The 14,528-nt window shown below is 44.8% G+C and overlaps 1 protein-coding gene across 2 annotated transcripts; it reads right to left on the bottom strand.

Moving 5' to 3' along the window:
* Positions 1 to 1,505: 1,505 nt before the first annotated feature.
* ANAPC5 (anaphase promoting complex subunit 5) lies at positions 1,506 to 14,077 on the bottom strand. Of its 2 annotated transcripts, none has more exons than XM_007433262.4 (17): positions 13,780 to 14,077; positions 13,134 to 13,213; positions 12,373 to 12,482; positions 11,303 to 11,540; positions 10,617 to 10,683; positions 9,726 to 9,827; positions 8,826 to 9,016; positions 8,317 to 8,398; positions 7,155 to 7,244; positions 6,843 to 7,024; positions 6,279 to 6,414; positions 5,320 to 5,394; positions 4,694 to 4,815; positions 4,037 to 4,144; positions 3,188 to 3,335; positions 2,644 to 2,806; positions 1,506 to 1,913 (listed from the first exon to the last, which is right to left on the bottom strand). In XM_007433262.4, the coding sequence occupies exons 1-17, from the start codon at positions 13,981 to 13,983 to the stop codon at positions 1,699 to 1,701; spliced, it is 2,313 nt and encodes a 770-aa protein (XP_007433324.1). In that variant the 5' UTR covers positions 13,984 to 14,077; the 3' UTR covers positions 1,506 to 1,698. The 2 variants fall into 2 exon arrangements, with proteins under 2 accessions (XP_007433324.1, XP_007433325.1); XM_007433263.4 differs by having other exon boundaries at positions 11,345 to 11,540; positions 13,780 to 14,076.
* Between the last annotated feature and the right edge of the window lie 451 nt (positions 14,078 to 14,528).

The following is a 14,528-nucleotide window of genomic DNA, read 5'->3' as shown; positions in this document are numbered from 1 at the left end:
ATTTCTAGCATCTCACATTGAAATGGGGCCTCGGGTTCAAGATGGGGACCAAGACCTTGGTCTGAGTCCTGCCCTAGCCTGTCCGAACGCACCACAAAACAGAGGAACCAATAATCCAACCTGGTTCAAGGCAGTCACCAATCTTCCTCAGACATTAACTCCCAACTTCCTACCACCACCAGGTGAGGTGGAACCCTGTTAGTACAATATTCCCACTTCTCAGTCTTAAGTGTGCACAGATTTCTCAGTTCCCCTAACAGGACCATAACATTACAGAGATGATCATTATTAAGCATCGCCCTTAGTCATAACGTGGTTGGTATGGTTTTGGTCTAGTGAAGCCAGGCAGTTATTGACTTGCTCAAGAAACTCATGATGGTGATCTCAACTCAATTTTACACCACATCCCCTTGGCATTTACATATTTATGCCCAAATGTATTTAGGATTATAGCCTGATGCTATACTTTACCTAAATGAGGCAATTCTGTGTGTTCCTTCTCCTCCCGCCACTTCCCCCTCGCCAGTACAATCTACAGAGTTGACACAGCCAATGAAACGCTTCATCATTTCCTGCAACTGGTCTGTCATAATCCAGGCCTTGCCAAGATTTTAAAAGTTCCTCCATCCAGATATATTGACTCTTAGCCACTCAAAGCTACTGTGGTAATGCTACTTTTAAGCAAGAAAACTTTGCAACAGATTGACATCACTTTTACTTATGCTAAGAGCTGGTCTTCAGCATCCAGATTACAACTAAAGGATTTTTCCATCAGAGAGGTTTCAATAATGCAAGAAGGGTAGGAGGAACACGCTGCCCGAGTTGGTAAAAGCTTCTAATTTGGAAAGCAAATCTATCTCCAATAGACTTTGGGACACAGATGTATGTTCAGGTTTGAAAACTCAGTGTGACCTGCCAACATCCACAGTACTTTGAAAAGGAAGACAGCTGAGTGGAAATCAACATTAGCAGAACTAAACTCTGAAAGTGGTCCCCATTACATTCCTCCTAAAATAGTGCCGGAGTTCCATCTAAATGTGTTTCTGTGTGCAAACAAGCCACTATAATGCAGATTATGCCTCCAAATATACAAGGGGGCAAATGCAAACCAAGATTCCTGACTTGAAAAAAACTTCTCTCTGAATTCAGACAAGAGAGAGGACTACAGCAACTTAGGTGTTTGCTTTTCCACCGCCTGTACATCCTCCTGCTTCAAACAAGGTGTTGTTTCAAAGTTGATCAACCCCAAACTAATGAGCAAACGGTACCAGCTTATAAAAGGGGAAGTTCTAATGGACACAAAAGGCCTGCATTTCCATACAATGGTTCGCGATTGGCAAAGACTGCCTGTGAGTCTGCGGCACGTTGTGTCTTTTGTGCCAGCGAAGCTGACTTCAACCAGGATGGGTCAGTTTGCCTCAATCAGCAAAAAGACCAATCAAGTGTCAAGGGCATCTGAAACTGACCACATGCCCCTTCCCCCCCTCCCAGAACACACACACCTCTAGGCACCCACACACTAATTTATTGGTATTTCCAGAGACTGAACGTTACACAGAGTAAGAGACACATGAAAACGAGAGGAGGAAGAGAGGAGGAACTGCAGAGCTCCTGAACAGGGGCTCTTGTGCAGATCTCATTCCTTTTCAGTGGCTCGGGTGGCCTTCTCAAAGGACTGGATCCCTCTGCTCAGAGGCCTCATTTAAAAGTACTGATCAGGGGGACCCCACGGGCAGGGAATTCCTGATGAAGCTGCCGGAAGAGCATGGCACATTGGTTTCTCTCTTGGGTCTTACCCAGGCTGTGGAAGAGCCTGGCTTGCAGATAAAGGACGTCCCGGAGTTGTTCTTTACAGTCCACTTTCGCAAAATAGGTTTTTGCTTCATTCAGGTTCAGGATAGCTGCTTCCAGAGCTGGAGAAAAAGGCGGGGGGGGGGCGGGAATCAGAGTTTTTAAACAAGATCCTTCCCCTTTCAAAATGCATATTTCAGCAGATACCCACCACCCAGCCAAAGACTGTGGGATTTTGCACTAAAAAAGAACCCTCTCTCACGACGTTAGCATGCAGGCTCCTCTACGGAAGATAACTGCAGAGAGAGGGAGGACTTCTTTTGCACAGCATGTAACTGCATTTGCAGCCATCAGAAAGGGCGATGGCTTCCAAGTTAGAGAATATTAAAAGGGGAACGAGAGCCAGTTTGATGTAGTGGTTAAAGGCACCAGGCTAGAAACCGGAAGACTGTGAGTTCTAGTCTTACTTTAGACACAAAGCCAGTTGGGTGATCTTGGCCCAGTCCCTCCCCCTCAGCCCTAGGAAGGAGGCAATGGCAAACCACTTCTGAAAAACTGCCAAGAAAACTGCAGGGACTAGTCCAGGCAGTTGCTAGGAGTCAACACTGACTTGAAGGCACAAAAAAAGGGGGGGGGGATAGGGAAATTCAGGGAGGGGTTGGCAACAGCTACTCATCTTGATGACTGTTTGCTCTTTCTGAAACCACAGGCGGGGTGCTCTGAATACCTGCTGTCAGGGAGCCACATCAGAGGAAACTCCTGTTTAAGTCTGCCATTTATTGTTTATAGCAACTGCGATGTCGCACTGAGAGTTTCCAGAATTCTAAGGAGATTTACAGTGTGGAGAACTACCTTCGGCCTTCTTTGGGGGGGCATAAGAGGCTGCAGAAGCAACCTGGCACTTGGCAACCAAAAACATGGCAGCTCCTTTGTCCAACACAGCCCCATGTGCCAGGATGGGCTCTATGGCCATATGTAGGATGCTCAGAGCTTGTTCGGGAATCCCAAGGATTAGCTGGAAAGGAAGAAAACACGAAGGCAATTGTGTTGCAAGATGGTCACTTCCTCAATTCTATCTCTGGGCTAGCCAGCTCCCATGGGACCAACCTATTCTACAAGGATTTGACCATGCAGGTGGCGGGGGGACCACACGCTGTGTGCCAGTATGCAACTGACAGTAAATACTGCATGAAACCAAAGTGGGGTTTATTTGTAGTTTATAAAGCATGGTTTATGGTTTAGCATTATGTGATGCCAGCCAGTTGCAGTTTACTCAGTATACAACCAGTTTCACCCAATCCATGGGGGTGTTTGTGGGGGCGGGCTGTCAGCTTTGTAGAAAGGGTTCTGTCCTCTTATGGCAGACCGAGAAACTGAAAAAGGAGCAAAGCTGTACCTGGGCAAAAGCCAAATTGAGAATGGTTTCCGAAGCCAGATACTGGAGACGGTATTCCCGGGCCAGGGCCAGGGCCTGAAGCAGGATGGGCAAAGCGATCGTGTGGCACAGAGACTGCCAGTACAGCTCGGCGGTGGACAGCAGTACGCTAAACCCCAAGAGATGGGAGAACATACAGCTGAGGAAAGGAATTAAAAGTCCTAGAAACAAACAGCTCGCTCCTCATCCCTCTTTGTCCCCAGGATCCTTTTAAGCACTGCCTCTTGAGGTTCAGGTTAACCACTGCACGTTCTTGGAATCATTGTTTACATACTTGGTTTTTTTGTGGTTGGCCGCCCCGGTGTTGTCTGGAGTCGGGTGGCCTTACAAATATGAGTTATAAATAAATAAGCAAGCCAGTGTTTCCCAACCTTGGCAACTTTAGGACGTGTGGACTTCAGCTCCCAGAATTCCCCAGCCAGCATGGGAGCTGACATCCACACATCCTAAAGTTGCCAAGGTTGAGAAATAGTGAAGTGAGCACATCCTCTGGTGTCTGACCACAGGTGGAAGCAGAGATGAAGCAGCCCTCTGTGGCACAGCATGCTCCCGTTGGATAGCAAGGCTTTCAAAACTTTAAAGGGTATCAACTCTTCTGCTTCGTGCAAAGATTTGTGCAAGGTGTCTCCGTTTTCACCACTCTGGAATCAACGCAACCCTCGTGCAAACGTTTCGCCCTTCTCTACTATCCTCAAGCATTGAAGAAAGCACAAGGAGAGCCAGAAAGACTGGACTCTTCCTCCACACCCATCTTAGAAGACAACCCAAAAAATGCCACCCTTTGAAGGAAACAATCGCCCAGCGCCTTACCTGATCACCATCTCCGTATTCTTTATTTTACGGCAGTGGATCAAGAGCTTCTCAAGAAGTTTGTGTGCCTTGGACATTTGATTCTGTGCTTTAAGCAAAGTAGTTTTCCTAAAAGACAAAACCGCAATGGAGACACGCAGAAAAGGTATTAACTGCCCAGTCAATGTGCCATCTTGTTCAAGCCCCCAGGGACTTGATGAACGCCCCCACCCAAGAGAAAATCAGTCTGCACGCAAGCAAGAAATGGAGGAGGCGTTCCACAATTCAGGAGGTAGAACGTTACAAAATTGTTTTCACTTTTGGTCCGTTTATGATTGCATTTTTATTTTGACTTGTTTCTGAGAGCTCAAGGTAGTGGATAGGGTCTCCCTTTACTTTATCCTCACAACAGCCTTGTGTGGTAGGTTGGAGCTAGAAAGACTGACTAGGCCAAGGTCATTCAGTTACTCTGTGACTAATTAGGGGATCTGAACCTGGATCCTAGCTGAACATTTTAACTATATATCAGCTATAGGACGCATCTCTGTACTGTATATTAGGAACAGCTCCATGCAAAACAATGCAGCACTTTTATCCCAGACACATTTTAATCCTGTTGCAATGAGGCATCAAAAGCACCCCCCCCCCTTTTTTTTTTGCCATTTGGTGATCTCTCACCTGTAAACCCCCTCGCAGCTGTTCAGAGCAGTAATTCCAGACACCAGCGAGTCGGCAACGTGATACCTGCCATCGTTCATGGCTCGATCAAACTGGATTTTCTGATCAAACAACATCCAGAGCTGCGGAAGAGGATTGGACAGGAGTCTAGACTTAGAAAGAACTGGATTCTTACGTATTTGTGAAGCTTGCACATCCATCACGTATTGTTGTATACCCAGCTTGCCCCAATATATATGGCACCCCAGATGTGTCAGGACTCCAGTTTCCATCGTTCCCAATTTCTGCAATGGACCAATGTGCCTTGGGATTATGAGATTTGCAGTCTGACGCATCCAGAAAGTAGCAGGTTACAACAGCCTGGTTTATACATCAACACATTAATATTGTTTGTCTTCAGACTTGACTTTTTAAAGGCTGCTATGCCTCCCTTCAACATTATCTTTTTTATGGGAAGAGAGAAATCCAGACCTGGCGCCATTCAGAAGTACTTCTGGAAACAAACAGCCAGCACATGGTTAATAATTCAGCTTTGAATTAGCATGTTTACAGGATTTTGCAAGCAAACACATAAAGAAATAATGGTCAGAAAGCACCTGCTCCCAGAGTTTACTGCTGAAACTCACCTGGGCATGCTGACTGTTGATGGGAAATCTCTCTTTAAGATGCTTCAGTATCTCAGAGGCGGCTGTGAAATAACCCTGATGTAGAAAAAGGGAAATTGGAATGAACAGAATAGAAACTGGCACTCAAGCTAAGAGGCCTTCATGCCCTAGTCTCAAAAACAAAAACTATACAGTAAGAGAAAGTGCGTGCGTGCGTGCGTTCATTCATTCATTCATTCATTCATTCATTCATTCATTCATTCAATGTAGCTAGCTAGCTAGCTAGCTAGTTAGTTAGTGGCTCTAGGTGGCTTACAATAAAATACTAACACCTGAAAAAAGGCTGCTTTAAATACTTTCAAAAGTCTCATTCTCTTTTAAGATGTTGCTCTGTTTTAGGGTGCCATATATCACTTTGTCAGATGCAGAAATGGGCACAGAAACAGCTTCGCCCAAGGAGAAGTGGTACAAACACCAGAGAAGTGGAATATTTTCCACAGGGGAAACGTTTCCAAGGATAATACATGGGGCATAATACATGTATGTGTGTGGCTGGAAACAAGTTGCAGTCAATGGAAGGAGCACTGAAATGTGAGATGTGACCCACAAGTGACCCACAGCCAGAAAACACCAGAAATACGCTACCTGCCTTGAAGAGGAGACCTCCCCCTGGTTTGCTATTTGCATTTGCAAACCTGTTTCTTCCCAGAGGAGACCAAGAGCTCCAATGACTTTTGGCCTGGAACATTTTCTATGCAGGCTCTATTCAGTCTCTAGAATGACTGAGTGGTGGGTACAGCAGCAGGGTTGCTGGGAGAGCGGGGGTCTATCAGGATGAGACAGATGGGGTGGGACTCAAGATTATTTCCCAGACAAGCGACTGTCTTCTTCAGCCTGACAGAAGGAGCATGCCAGGACTACCACAAGTATAAAGCGAGATGATCGCGTGGAATCGCAGCACACCAAAACGTACCACCCACCTGCTCTGCATGCAACTCAGCCAAGTGGCACAGCACCACGGCAAAGGACTCGGTGTTGTTCTGCTGAACGCCCACATTCACGGCCTCTAGGCTGTTCATGCTTAAGAGCATCTGGGCCTGCTGGAGTGCCATTGTGCTACGGCAAGAAAAAGAAGCAGGCTACCGATGGGCACCAAACAACAGGCTTGGCCTCTGGCCCATTCTTTTTATTCCATTCTGAACAGATGCTCTCAGTACCTTGAAAAAAGATCTGTGCCATTCAAGAGCTCAATCTTGCGGTAGCCATTATGTAAATGGGTGCAATTTATTCTGTACTTTTTTCTTTGTTTGCAGGTCAGTGGGAAGGTGTTCCAGCCCTGCTAGGTCTTTTTCAGCTCCTCTGATTTGCTAGATTACAGTGAATGCCTCAAGATGTACTTTCGCACTCTTAATTTTAATTAGGACGAATTTAATTAATAACCCCGAATTTGGCTTCCTGACAATTTCACATCGGCAGATTTTCTGAGCTTCCAAAAAATTCCTACGCACACTCAGCCCTTCGGCACTGACCAATGCTGGACATACCTGCGCCCATACAACCTCCAAATGGCCGTCTTCTGGGCGATGCTAATATCAATAAGTTCGGACAAGCTGTGTTTCCAGTGTAAGAGGTCTGAGTCCTTCAGAGCATCCATTAGCTTGTTGGCTGCCTTCCCCGCCAAAGCTCTTTGCTGAACCAAGGACTGGATCCCCAGGGAAGCTAAATACTAGGAAAGCAGAAAGAGGGTGTTTTAAAAGAGGAAGTTGTTACTAACCCACCAAGAGAAACAAGAGACAAGTAGGGGAAAAGTGACTTTTTTAAAAAAGAAAAAAATTGACCAAGAAATTGACACATACTGGTAATCCAAAATACACAGCTTTTTTCACAGAGTGTTCTAGGAGTATGCAGCTATCTGATCTTTTCTGTTCCAAGATGTGCAGCCAGCTCTGGTGAAAAAGTGACAGGAGACAACAGAATTGCTACTGAGTACTGAGGAGTTACTTCTGCTCACAGCTGTACAAGGAAAACCACAGAAGAGCCTCTTTTATAAAGCCCTCCAGGACCTACATGGAAGCAAAATTCACCTCGCGTTAAGAATGGACGTACGAAGGCTGCAGATCAATGAGTTCTGAAAACGAAAGTCATACCGCTTAGCAGCGGTTGATGTGGGTGCTTTCACAAGGAAATGAACAGTACCCAATTCAGGCCAGCAATTCCTATGACTTGTGGATTCCTACTCTCTGCCATGCAAAGCCCTGTTAAAAAGGAGATGGCTAACTTATTTTCAATAAGAAAACCAGGTATGCTCAGAAAACTCAATACAACTCTGAAGGCAAAGGTGGGACTAGCCTAGACACACTTACGTGGGAATAAGTCCCTATCCAACTCTTGCTTCACAGTGGACACACACAGACTTTTGCTGTTCGTTTCTTTGCTCAAGGCACCAGGGCTGAGGCAGGCAATGTTTTCTCGGGGGATCAGATCTGGAATTTGGAGAGCATGAGGTGGTGCTCTCACAAAACGTCTGTCCCAGAAGACTTCCTAGTCACACAGTGCTGCCACGGTGGGCAGAGCCAGTCACAAGATTCCTGTTTCCAGAAGCCCCCAAGATACTCTTTACCATTCCATGCCTCCATGGAGCCCAAAGGCATTGCTGCAAATAAAGACCATGGTAGAGGCCAGTACTTTGCCTTCCTGTTTCGTTTTATTTAATAAGGACAGGAGGCACAAAGGGAGGTGCCTAGGGGACTTCTGGTCTCCATGGACACCCCGGGATCTGCCCCGTGTTAGGAATTCCAGATTCAGCAGAAGCATCCTTGCATGTTGTCAGACTTGCTATAGCTAAAAAAGAAACGATTCCAAGAAACTTTTTTCTTTTTAAAGCTAGATCAAAACTTGCACATTTGGCCTACGTGATCCTCAGGCTCATGGCAGCTGCAATCTAGACTCAAAGCACTGGAACAGAACGGTGCTGAGAAGGATCTTAGTCCTTCTGCTACGAAGTCTCCGCCAGCTTACCAAACAGTGCTGCAGGCAGACATGATCGTTAGATTCCTGGGCAATCCGGATGGCTTCCTGCAAGGCTAGCTCAGCCTGGTGGCTACAATCAGAGAGGAAACACAGCCAGTTAAGGGTCTGTTAGAGTGGAACCACCCACTAAGGCAGTGTTTCTCAACCTTGGCAACTTTGAGATGGGCGGACTTCAACTCCCAGAATTCCCCAGCCAGCATGGCTGGCTGGGGAATTCTGGGAGTTGAAGTCCCCCCATCTTAAAGTTGCCAAGGTTGAGAAACACTGCACTGAGGAGATGCAACTCAGCCGAGTTTTCTTTGGGGTGGGAGTAGAAATTCAGTTTCCACAGGGCAGAGGGGCAAAAGTGAGAACGCTTTGCCATTTCTGTTAATTTTGCTTGTTAAGGGATATTAGAAATATCTGATCCAGATCCAAACCCACGGCTGGGAGGATAGGAGAGTAAGGGAAAAAAGGGGTCCCGTGCCAGCTTCTGCAACTAGATAAAAACAACTCACTAGTGACCAAATCGGCAGTGCAGCGCAGCCAAGTTAAGAGCGGCATATCTCAGGCTTCGCCCGTAACCTTCATCACCATTACTTTTGCTTTCTGCCCCAGTGAGAATCAAGCGGTCAAAGTAGTGAAGGAGGCTATGTGTTGAGCTGAAGACATCTTGGACTCGAAGGCTGTTTAAGTAGCTTAGATAATGCTGGAAACAACAAACCAAGGATGCGTAAACTGCCAGAGCTGTATCCGAGGATGCTGGCTTCACCCACTGTGCTAAATCATTGTTTCCTTAGCCACAAGTTGATTGGATAACCCATAATTGCTTGGGTTCACACATTACATTCAGTCACAGCCCATGGTTTACAAATCATGCTAAGCCTAAACCAAACCAAGCATGTTATGGTTCAGCATGTGGCATAAGCCCAGCCTTTATACGCACTATTTCAGTGGGCATTTAAGCCACTTGGCAACCACTTTCTTCAATAAAAGACTTTCAACCTTCCTCCCCTTCTCAGCTCTGTAGACACTGGACTAGTAAGTCTCCAAGGTCTTTCCAACCTGTGATTTTCTATGCATCTTCTTTCCCAGCAGGGTCACCCCCAGCTAATATTTACTTTTTATCCTTCTATCTTTTGGATACTTGCTTCTTCCAATAGGCCAGCACCTCCTCTGATTCCTGACTCTTCTCTTTTCAGGATCTCCACTACCAGCCTCTCTAGATTCCTGCTGCTTCTAGACCTCCTTCTACTTGCCCCAACTTTTTTCTGGATCAGGACACCAGATGGCAGTTCTTTGGTCTGCCTTGCCTCCCTACTAATGGGCGCAGAGATTTCCGTCCAGTTGCTTAGCCCACTGCAATGTGACATTCTCGACAGAACGGGAGCAAAGAAAACAAATTAATCCACACCTACCGCTTCAGCAAAATCTGGGTTAAATTTTAACAAGTTGTTCAGCTCCTTTTGTAAAGATGCCGGAGAAAGTGCTTTGGTCTCATCATTTTTCAACAAAGATGCCTAGGATTAAATTTTTAAAAAGAACCTTTCATTTCTGATAAGAGATGTACATTTACAGAAGCAATAAAAATTAAGCATTTTTTAATCAACACAGCAACAGAACTCTCCACATGGGGAAGAAAGATGGACTGAGAGGATGTTTGCAAACTAATACAGATTTAGCCAAAGCTCTGCATTATTATGCTAAAAGAATGAGGAAGAGGCTACTGCTAATTTGTTTACGAGATGAAAAGCTGCAGAAGTCAGCGCAGACCCATCCTCAGCAGAGCTGGGATCTGATGCCTCACAATGGCTTAAGATGACAGGAATTCCCTGGTGGCTCCCCAGTTCTGGAATGCCCACTATAATCCAGTACATCTACACTTTACGTTATGATATGCTTCTTTGCTATGTATATATTTGTGCAATCAACTACAGATACTCTTTCATGGAGATAATAGGAAATGTGTTAAATAAAACACTTTGCCCCTTGGAGTTGCAGACATATCCAGAGGATGGCTTGGTTTCCTGTTCCCCTATTTAGTCCTCAAGCTGCAGAATATCTTCCACATACCACTGTTCACTTTCCCACATCTTAGGGTGTGATAGTGGGAGCATTGTGAGGAGTAGAATACACCAAAACAGGGTTCCTCAACCTTGGCAACTTTAAGACGGGTGGACTTCAACTCCCAGAATTCCCAGCTGGCTGGGGGATTTTGGGAGTTGAAGTCCACCCGTCTTAAAGTTGCCAAGGTTGAGGAACCCTGCACCAAAATACTCAGTCTCCCTTGAGCTTAGCAGTTAACATACCTGTTGGGAGAGAAAGTATTCTGCTTGCTTCTGTGAGAGTGGGCCGTTGCAGGAGATCTCTTCCTCCCTTCAAAGAAAGAACCCATCATGAAATTCAACAGAAACTTACAAGGCACAGAAGCAGCAAAGGCAGCAGCTTGGTTCAAAGGGGGGGGGGGGGCAGGGACAGTGCAGAAGCTCTCCAGATGTCACACGAGAGGACGCCAGCTTTCCCATTCTAACCAAATTCTTCATTAACTAAGGTGCTCGGAGAACCTGCAAGCTGTTTTGCTAGGCCCAGATAAAGTTACAGCAACTATACATGTTACACAATTATAGGTCCCCCCTGCCAAACTAGACAACAGAACAATTTCAGAACTAACTTTCTGTGAAGTTTACCCAAGAGTTTCAATTGGCCACATACAAATCAGGAAATCTTGGGATCAATCCTGGGTTTTACTCTTAAACCAGCCAGCAGCCTAAACCGAGACATATTTAATTTTAGCAGTTTGTATGGCTCCCACCCTTCCCTTATTTAAATGAGCTCTAAAAACCTGGCTCATCCCTCAGTTTTGGGTTATAGAGGATGACAGACTCCTTGTGTGTGTTTTGGATTATTCGATGGTTGTTGGATTCTCCAGACTTTGGGCTTTTTAGATCACATATAGTATTGTCTTATCGTGTAATAAGCTGCTTAGGGTCCTCACAGATTGGGGCGGCCTACAGATTTCATGGAAATGAATAATAACCCGAGTGGACCATCAAGTTCTTCTTTCTCCATCTCCTCATCCGGTTCCCCACAACGTGTCAGCTCCATTTCACTCTCATCGCCCCTGCTTTTCTTTTCATCATTCTGGAAGTACTGCTGGAGAGCTGTGTAAAGCTTGTACACTTGGCTGAAGGAGAGTTTATTATAGGCCAGGATCATGTGACGCAGAAACAAGCCTACAGAGAGAATAAGGGGACTGTTATTGTGGACGTGGGCCTTCTCCTGCCTTGTTAGTTCCGGAGGGATTACACTGCAGTACATTCAAAGACTCCCCCAGGTCTTGTAATACCCACTCCCACCACTAAAGGGAGCCATTTCCCCAAAGAAAACAAATGGCAAAAACTTAGCACAAGGAATATCTGCTTCAAAAGTTTTTCGATTTTTGCAAATCTACAGAAATGAAGGATGTCAAACTAAGCCAGGTTTGTTTTACTGAAGAAAAACTATTGTGTAAATCACAGAGGAGGTTGAGGAATTCCTCTTCCGCCATTTCCAAGTTGTGCATGACCACCTTTTATGTATTATGCAGCAGGACGCTGCAGCCATTTGTTATTTAAAAATATAACTGTGAAAAATGTTAGCAAGTGTTTTAAACTACAGTAAGATTTTCTGAATTGTGTTAAGAAGCCATAATCTGCTCCTCTAGTATTATGAGTAAGAGATAAAGGTTTTCCTACTTTCTCCATACCATAAACGTTGTATCATATTTCACCCTTACTTGTTAAAAATCTCTAAATAATGTAATTTTTCCTGACAGAAGCTATCGACCCTGTTGTTGCACCACAATTTGTATGAAGGCATTGAGATAGTAGCAGCTATGTTCCTTTCCTAATACAGCCCAACATGTAATTTATCCTTTCTCAGTAACTTCATACCAGGTACATTTTTTTTATTGATTTAAATCATACAGTTGCAAAATCCATTTCCTTGTCGGTCACCACCAGCTCAGACAGTCAGGATTTAACCAAGGAGTGAAGTTTCAAGATGTGATGTAACTAAGATTTTTACCTACAACACTTGTTTTGTGAACTTCTGGTTCTGTTCCACTGAATGAGTCTGAAAGATCATCAAAGAATTGTTCCATATCTTTCAATTCTCCTTCTGCCATCAGCTTGATCCTATAAGTGAAGCCAACAGAGGATGATGCAATGTGCCACCTGGTTCTATATGCAAAGCATGTGAACTAGAGTCCCTCCCAAAAGATGAATGTTAGAAAATAATTATTTTGAAAACAGAATTGAAATTGTAGCACTAAAGCAAAAAAAGGGATACAGAACATGTTTATCCTCAAGGCCAGAAACTGAAATTCAAATACAGAAAAATGGGTCAACTATCTTTGTTTTTATGCACAAATTCTTAGATGTTACTTTATCATTAAAAAGCAAGAAAGTTTGAGAGAGTGTGTTTCTGTACAGTATATGTAAGTACCATGAATTTTTACCAGATTATTTTTTAAGTTGATTTAAACCTTGTCTCTTTACCTAGAAAGAACATTCAAAGCAGCTCTTACAAATATCTATATAATTAAGATCACAAGCTGAACAAGCTTTTTCATCCAAAGAAACCTTTTCTAACATTTCAAACTTGTAAAACGTAAACTTCCTTCTCACTTAAAATACCTAAAACTTACTGTAGAGAAATTTATTAAATCCCTAACTACCTCCTTCAAAGAACATTTAAGACCTCTAACAAGTCTTCTTGGGTAAGCAAAACAGAGGGGACATAGATAAGACAAACTAGTATTTGCAAAAAGAAAAAAAACCACACACCTTGTTTGAACAGAATTTGCTATTTCAGGGCAGCATTCATTAATACCTTGAATCAAACGAGACAGTGTCATATCAGGACCCTAAATAAAGAACAGGAAGCAACACCAACAGTTAGAATGCCTGTGTTCACACAATCCATTAACCCAATTAACTGAAATATGATTTCCTGAATTAACCCAATTGCATGGATTTATATAGGACATGGAACCATAACATAAACTTTGGATGAGTGTGCTCAATTCACTCAAACAACCACAATTTAGTCTAATATGCTGTGCAAACTTAGCCAATGATTTCTTAAGGAACAAACTACACCACTCCAGCCCTTTGTATTTTCTATTTATATATGGTTTGCTCGTTGTTAGGTGGCTTTTTCCTTCTTTTGGATTTATTGTGTGTTTTTGTTGCCTGCCGCCCAGAGTCACACTGAGTTGGGCGGCCTTATAAATTAAAAATGCATAATTAAATTAAGTTTATAATTTCAATTAAATTATTTATTGAATAAATGAAATCCTGCCTTACCTCAAGACCCTGCTTCACCTTAAAGGCCCCGAGTGAGATAGGAAAAGCTGTTAAAGTGCCCCCCCGCCACCAAAAAAGCCCCAAAGCGATGCAGGCCGCCCCCCTTTCCCCTCCACCCCCGAACCTGCAACAGCGGCAGCAGCAGCCGGTTGAGACGCCGCCTTTCGAGCAGGCTGAGATGCGGCCCAGTCCGGCCCAGCTCCCTGATCAGCACCAGCAGCGCCATCTTGTAGGGGGTGACCCAATCCTTGATGCCGAACACATTGGCGTGGACCACGCCGTTGGTCATCATGGGGTTGAAATACAGGCTCTCGTGGACGCTGGCCATGGCTTCTTCCTCGGCGCGACGGGGGACCGCATACGGAAGCGCACACGCTGTAGGCAACCGCGGCCATCACCCGGGCAACCGCGCCTGGGTCCCTGAGCAGCCAATCGCCGACGCCGAAGAAGCGCGGGGGGTCGGGCCTGAGCCAATGAGAGCGAAGCTGAGGGGAGTCGCGGTCTGGGTAGGGGCGGAAACAAAAGGCGCGACGCCGAGAGTTCCGCTGGGCTTGAAGAAGGATGGGTTTTGCAAAACTTAGGGGGGAAGCCTCAGTGTTGTCCTATCGTTGCAATGTAAGCGCTGCAATCTTATGCAGCCTCCCCGGAAGCCAGCAGCGGTGAATTAAGCTAATTCTCAAAGGTACACTCATAGCGCCCTTTCCTTTTCCGACTGATTCTATATTGGAGACATCTAGTCTTGTTTTTATTCTATCTCCTTTTTTGCAGCCCTCCCTAGAGGAGGAGTTCTGGAGTACAGGAAAATAGATCATGTTCTCATCACTGATATTCTGATCACTCATTGCTGATGATGTTCCCTACTTGTGTGATGAA

Source organism: Python bivittatus, unplaced genomic scaffold (assembly GCF_059951505.1).
Source record: "Python bivittatus isolate LINGU-HERP-01145 unplaced genomic scaffold, Pbiv_v1 ctg000100_np1212, whole genome shotgun sequence".
Taxonomy (NCBI): domain Eukaryota; kingdom Metazoa; phylum Chordata; class Lepidosauria; order Squamata; family Pythonidae; genus Python; species Python bivittatus.
This window is presented reverse-complemented; position numbering and strand designations above follow the sequence as displayed.

Bases quoted from the DNA above. Each gene is read 5' to 3' on its own strand.
- ANAPC5 (XM_007433262.4), bottom strand. From the start codon at position 13,983: ATGGCCAGCGTCCACGAGAGCCTGTATTTCAACCCCATGATGACCAAC. The intron at 12,483-13,133 runs GTGTGTGGTTTT...CTTCACTTATAG, and splicing joins GCAAATTCTGTTCAAACAAG to GATCAAGCTGATGGCAGAAG. The intron at 7,245-8,316 runs GTAAGCTGGCGG...CTTTTTCACCAG, and splicing joins TCTGCCTGCAGCACTGTTTG to AGCTGGCTGCACATCTTGGA.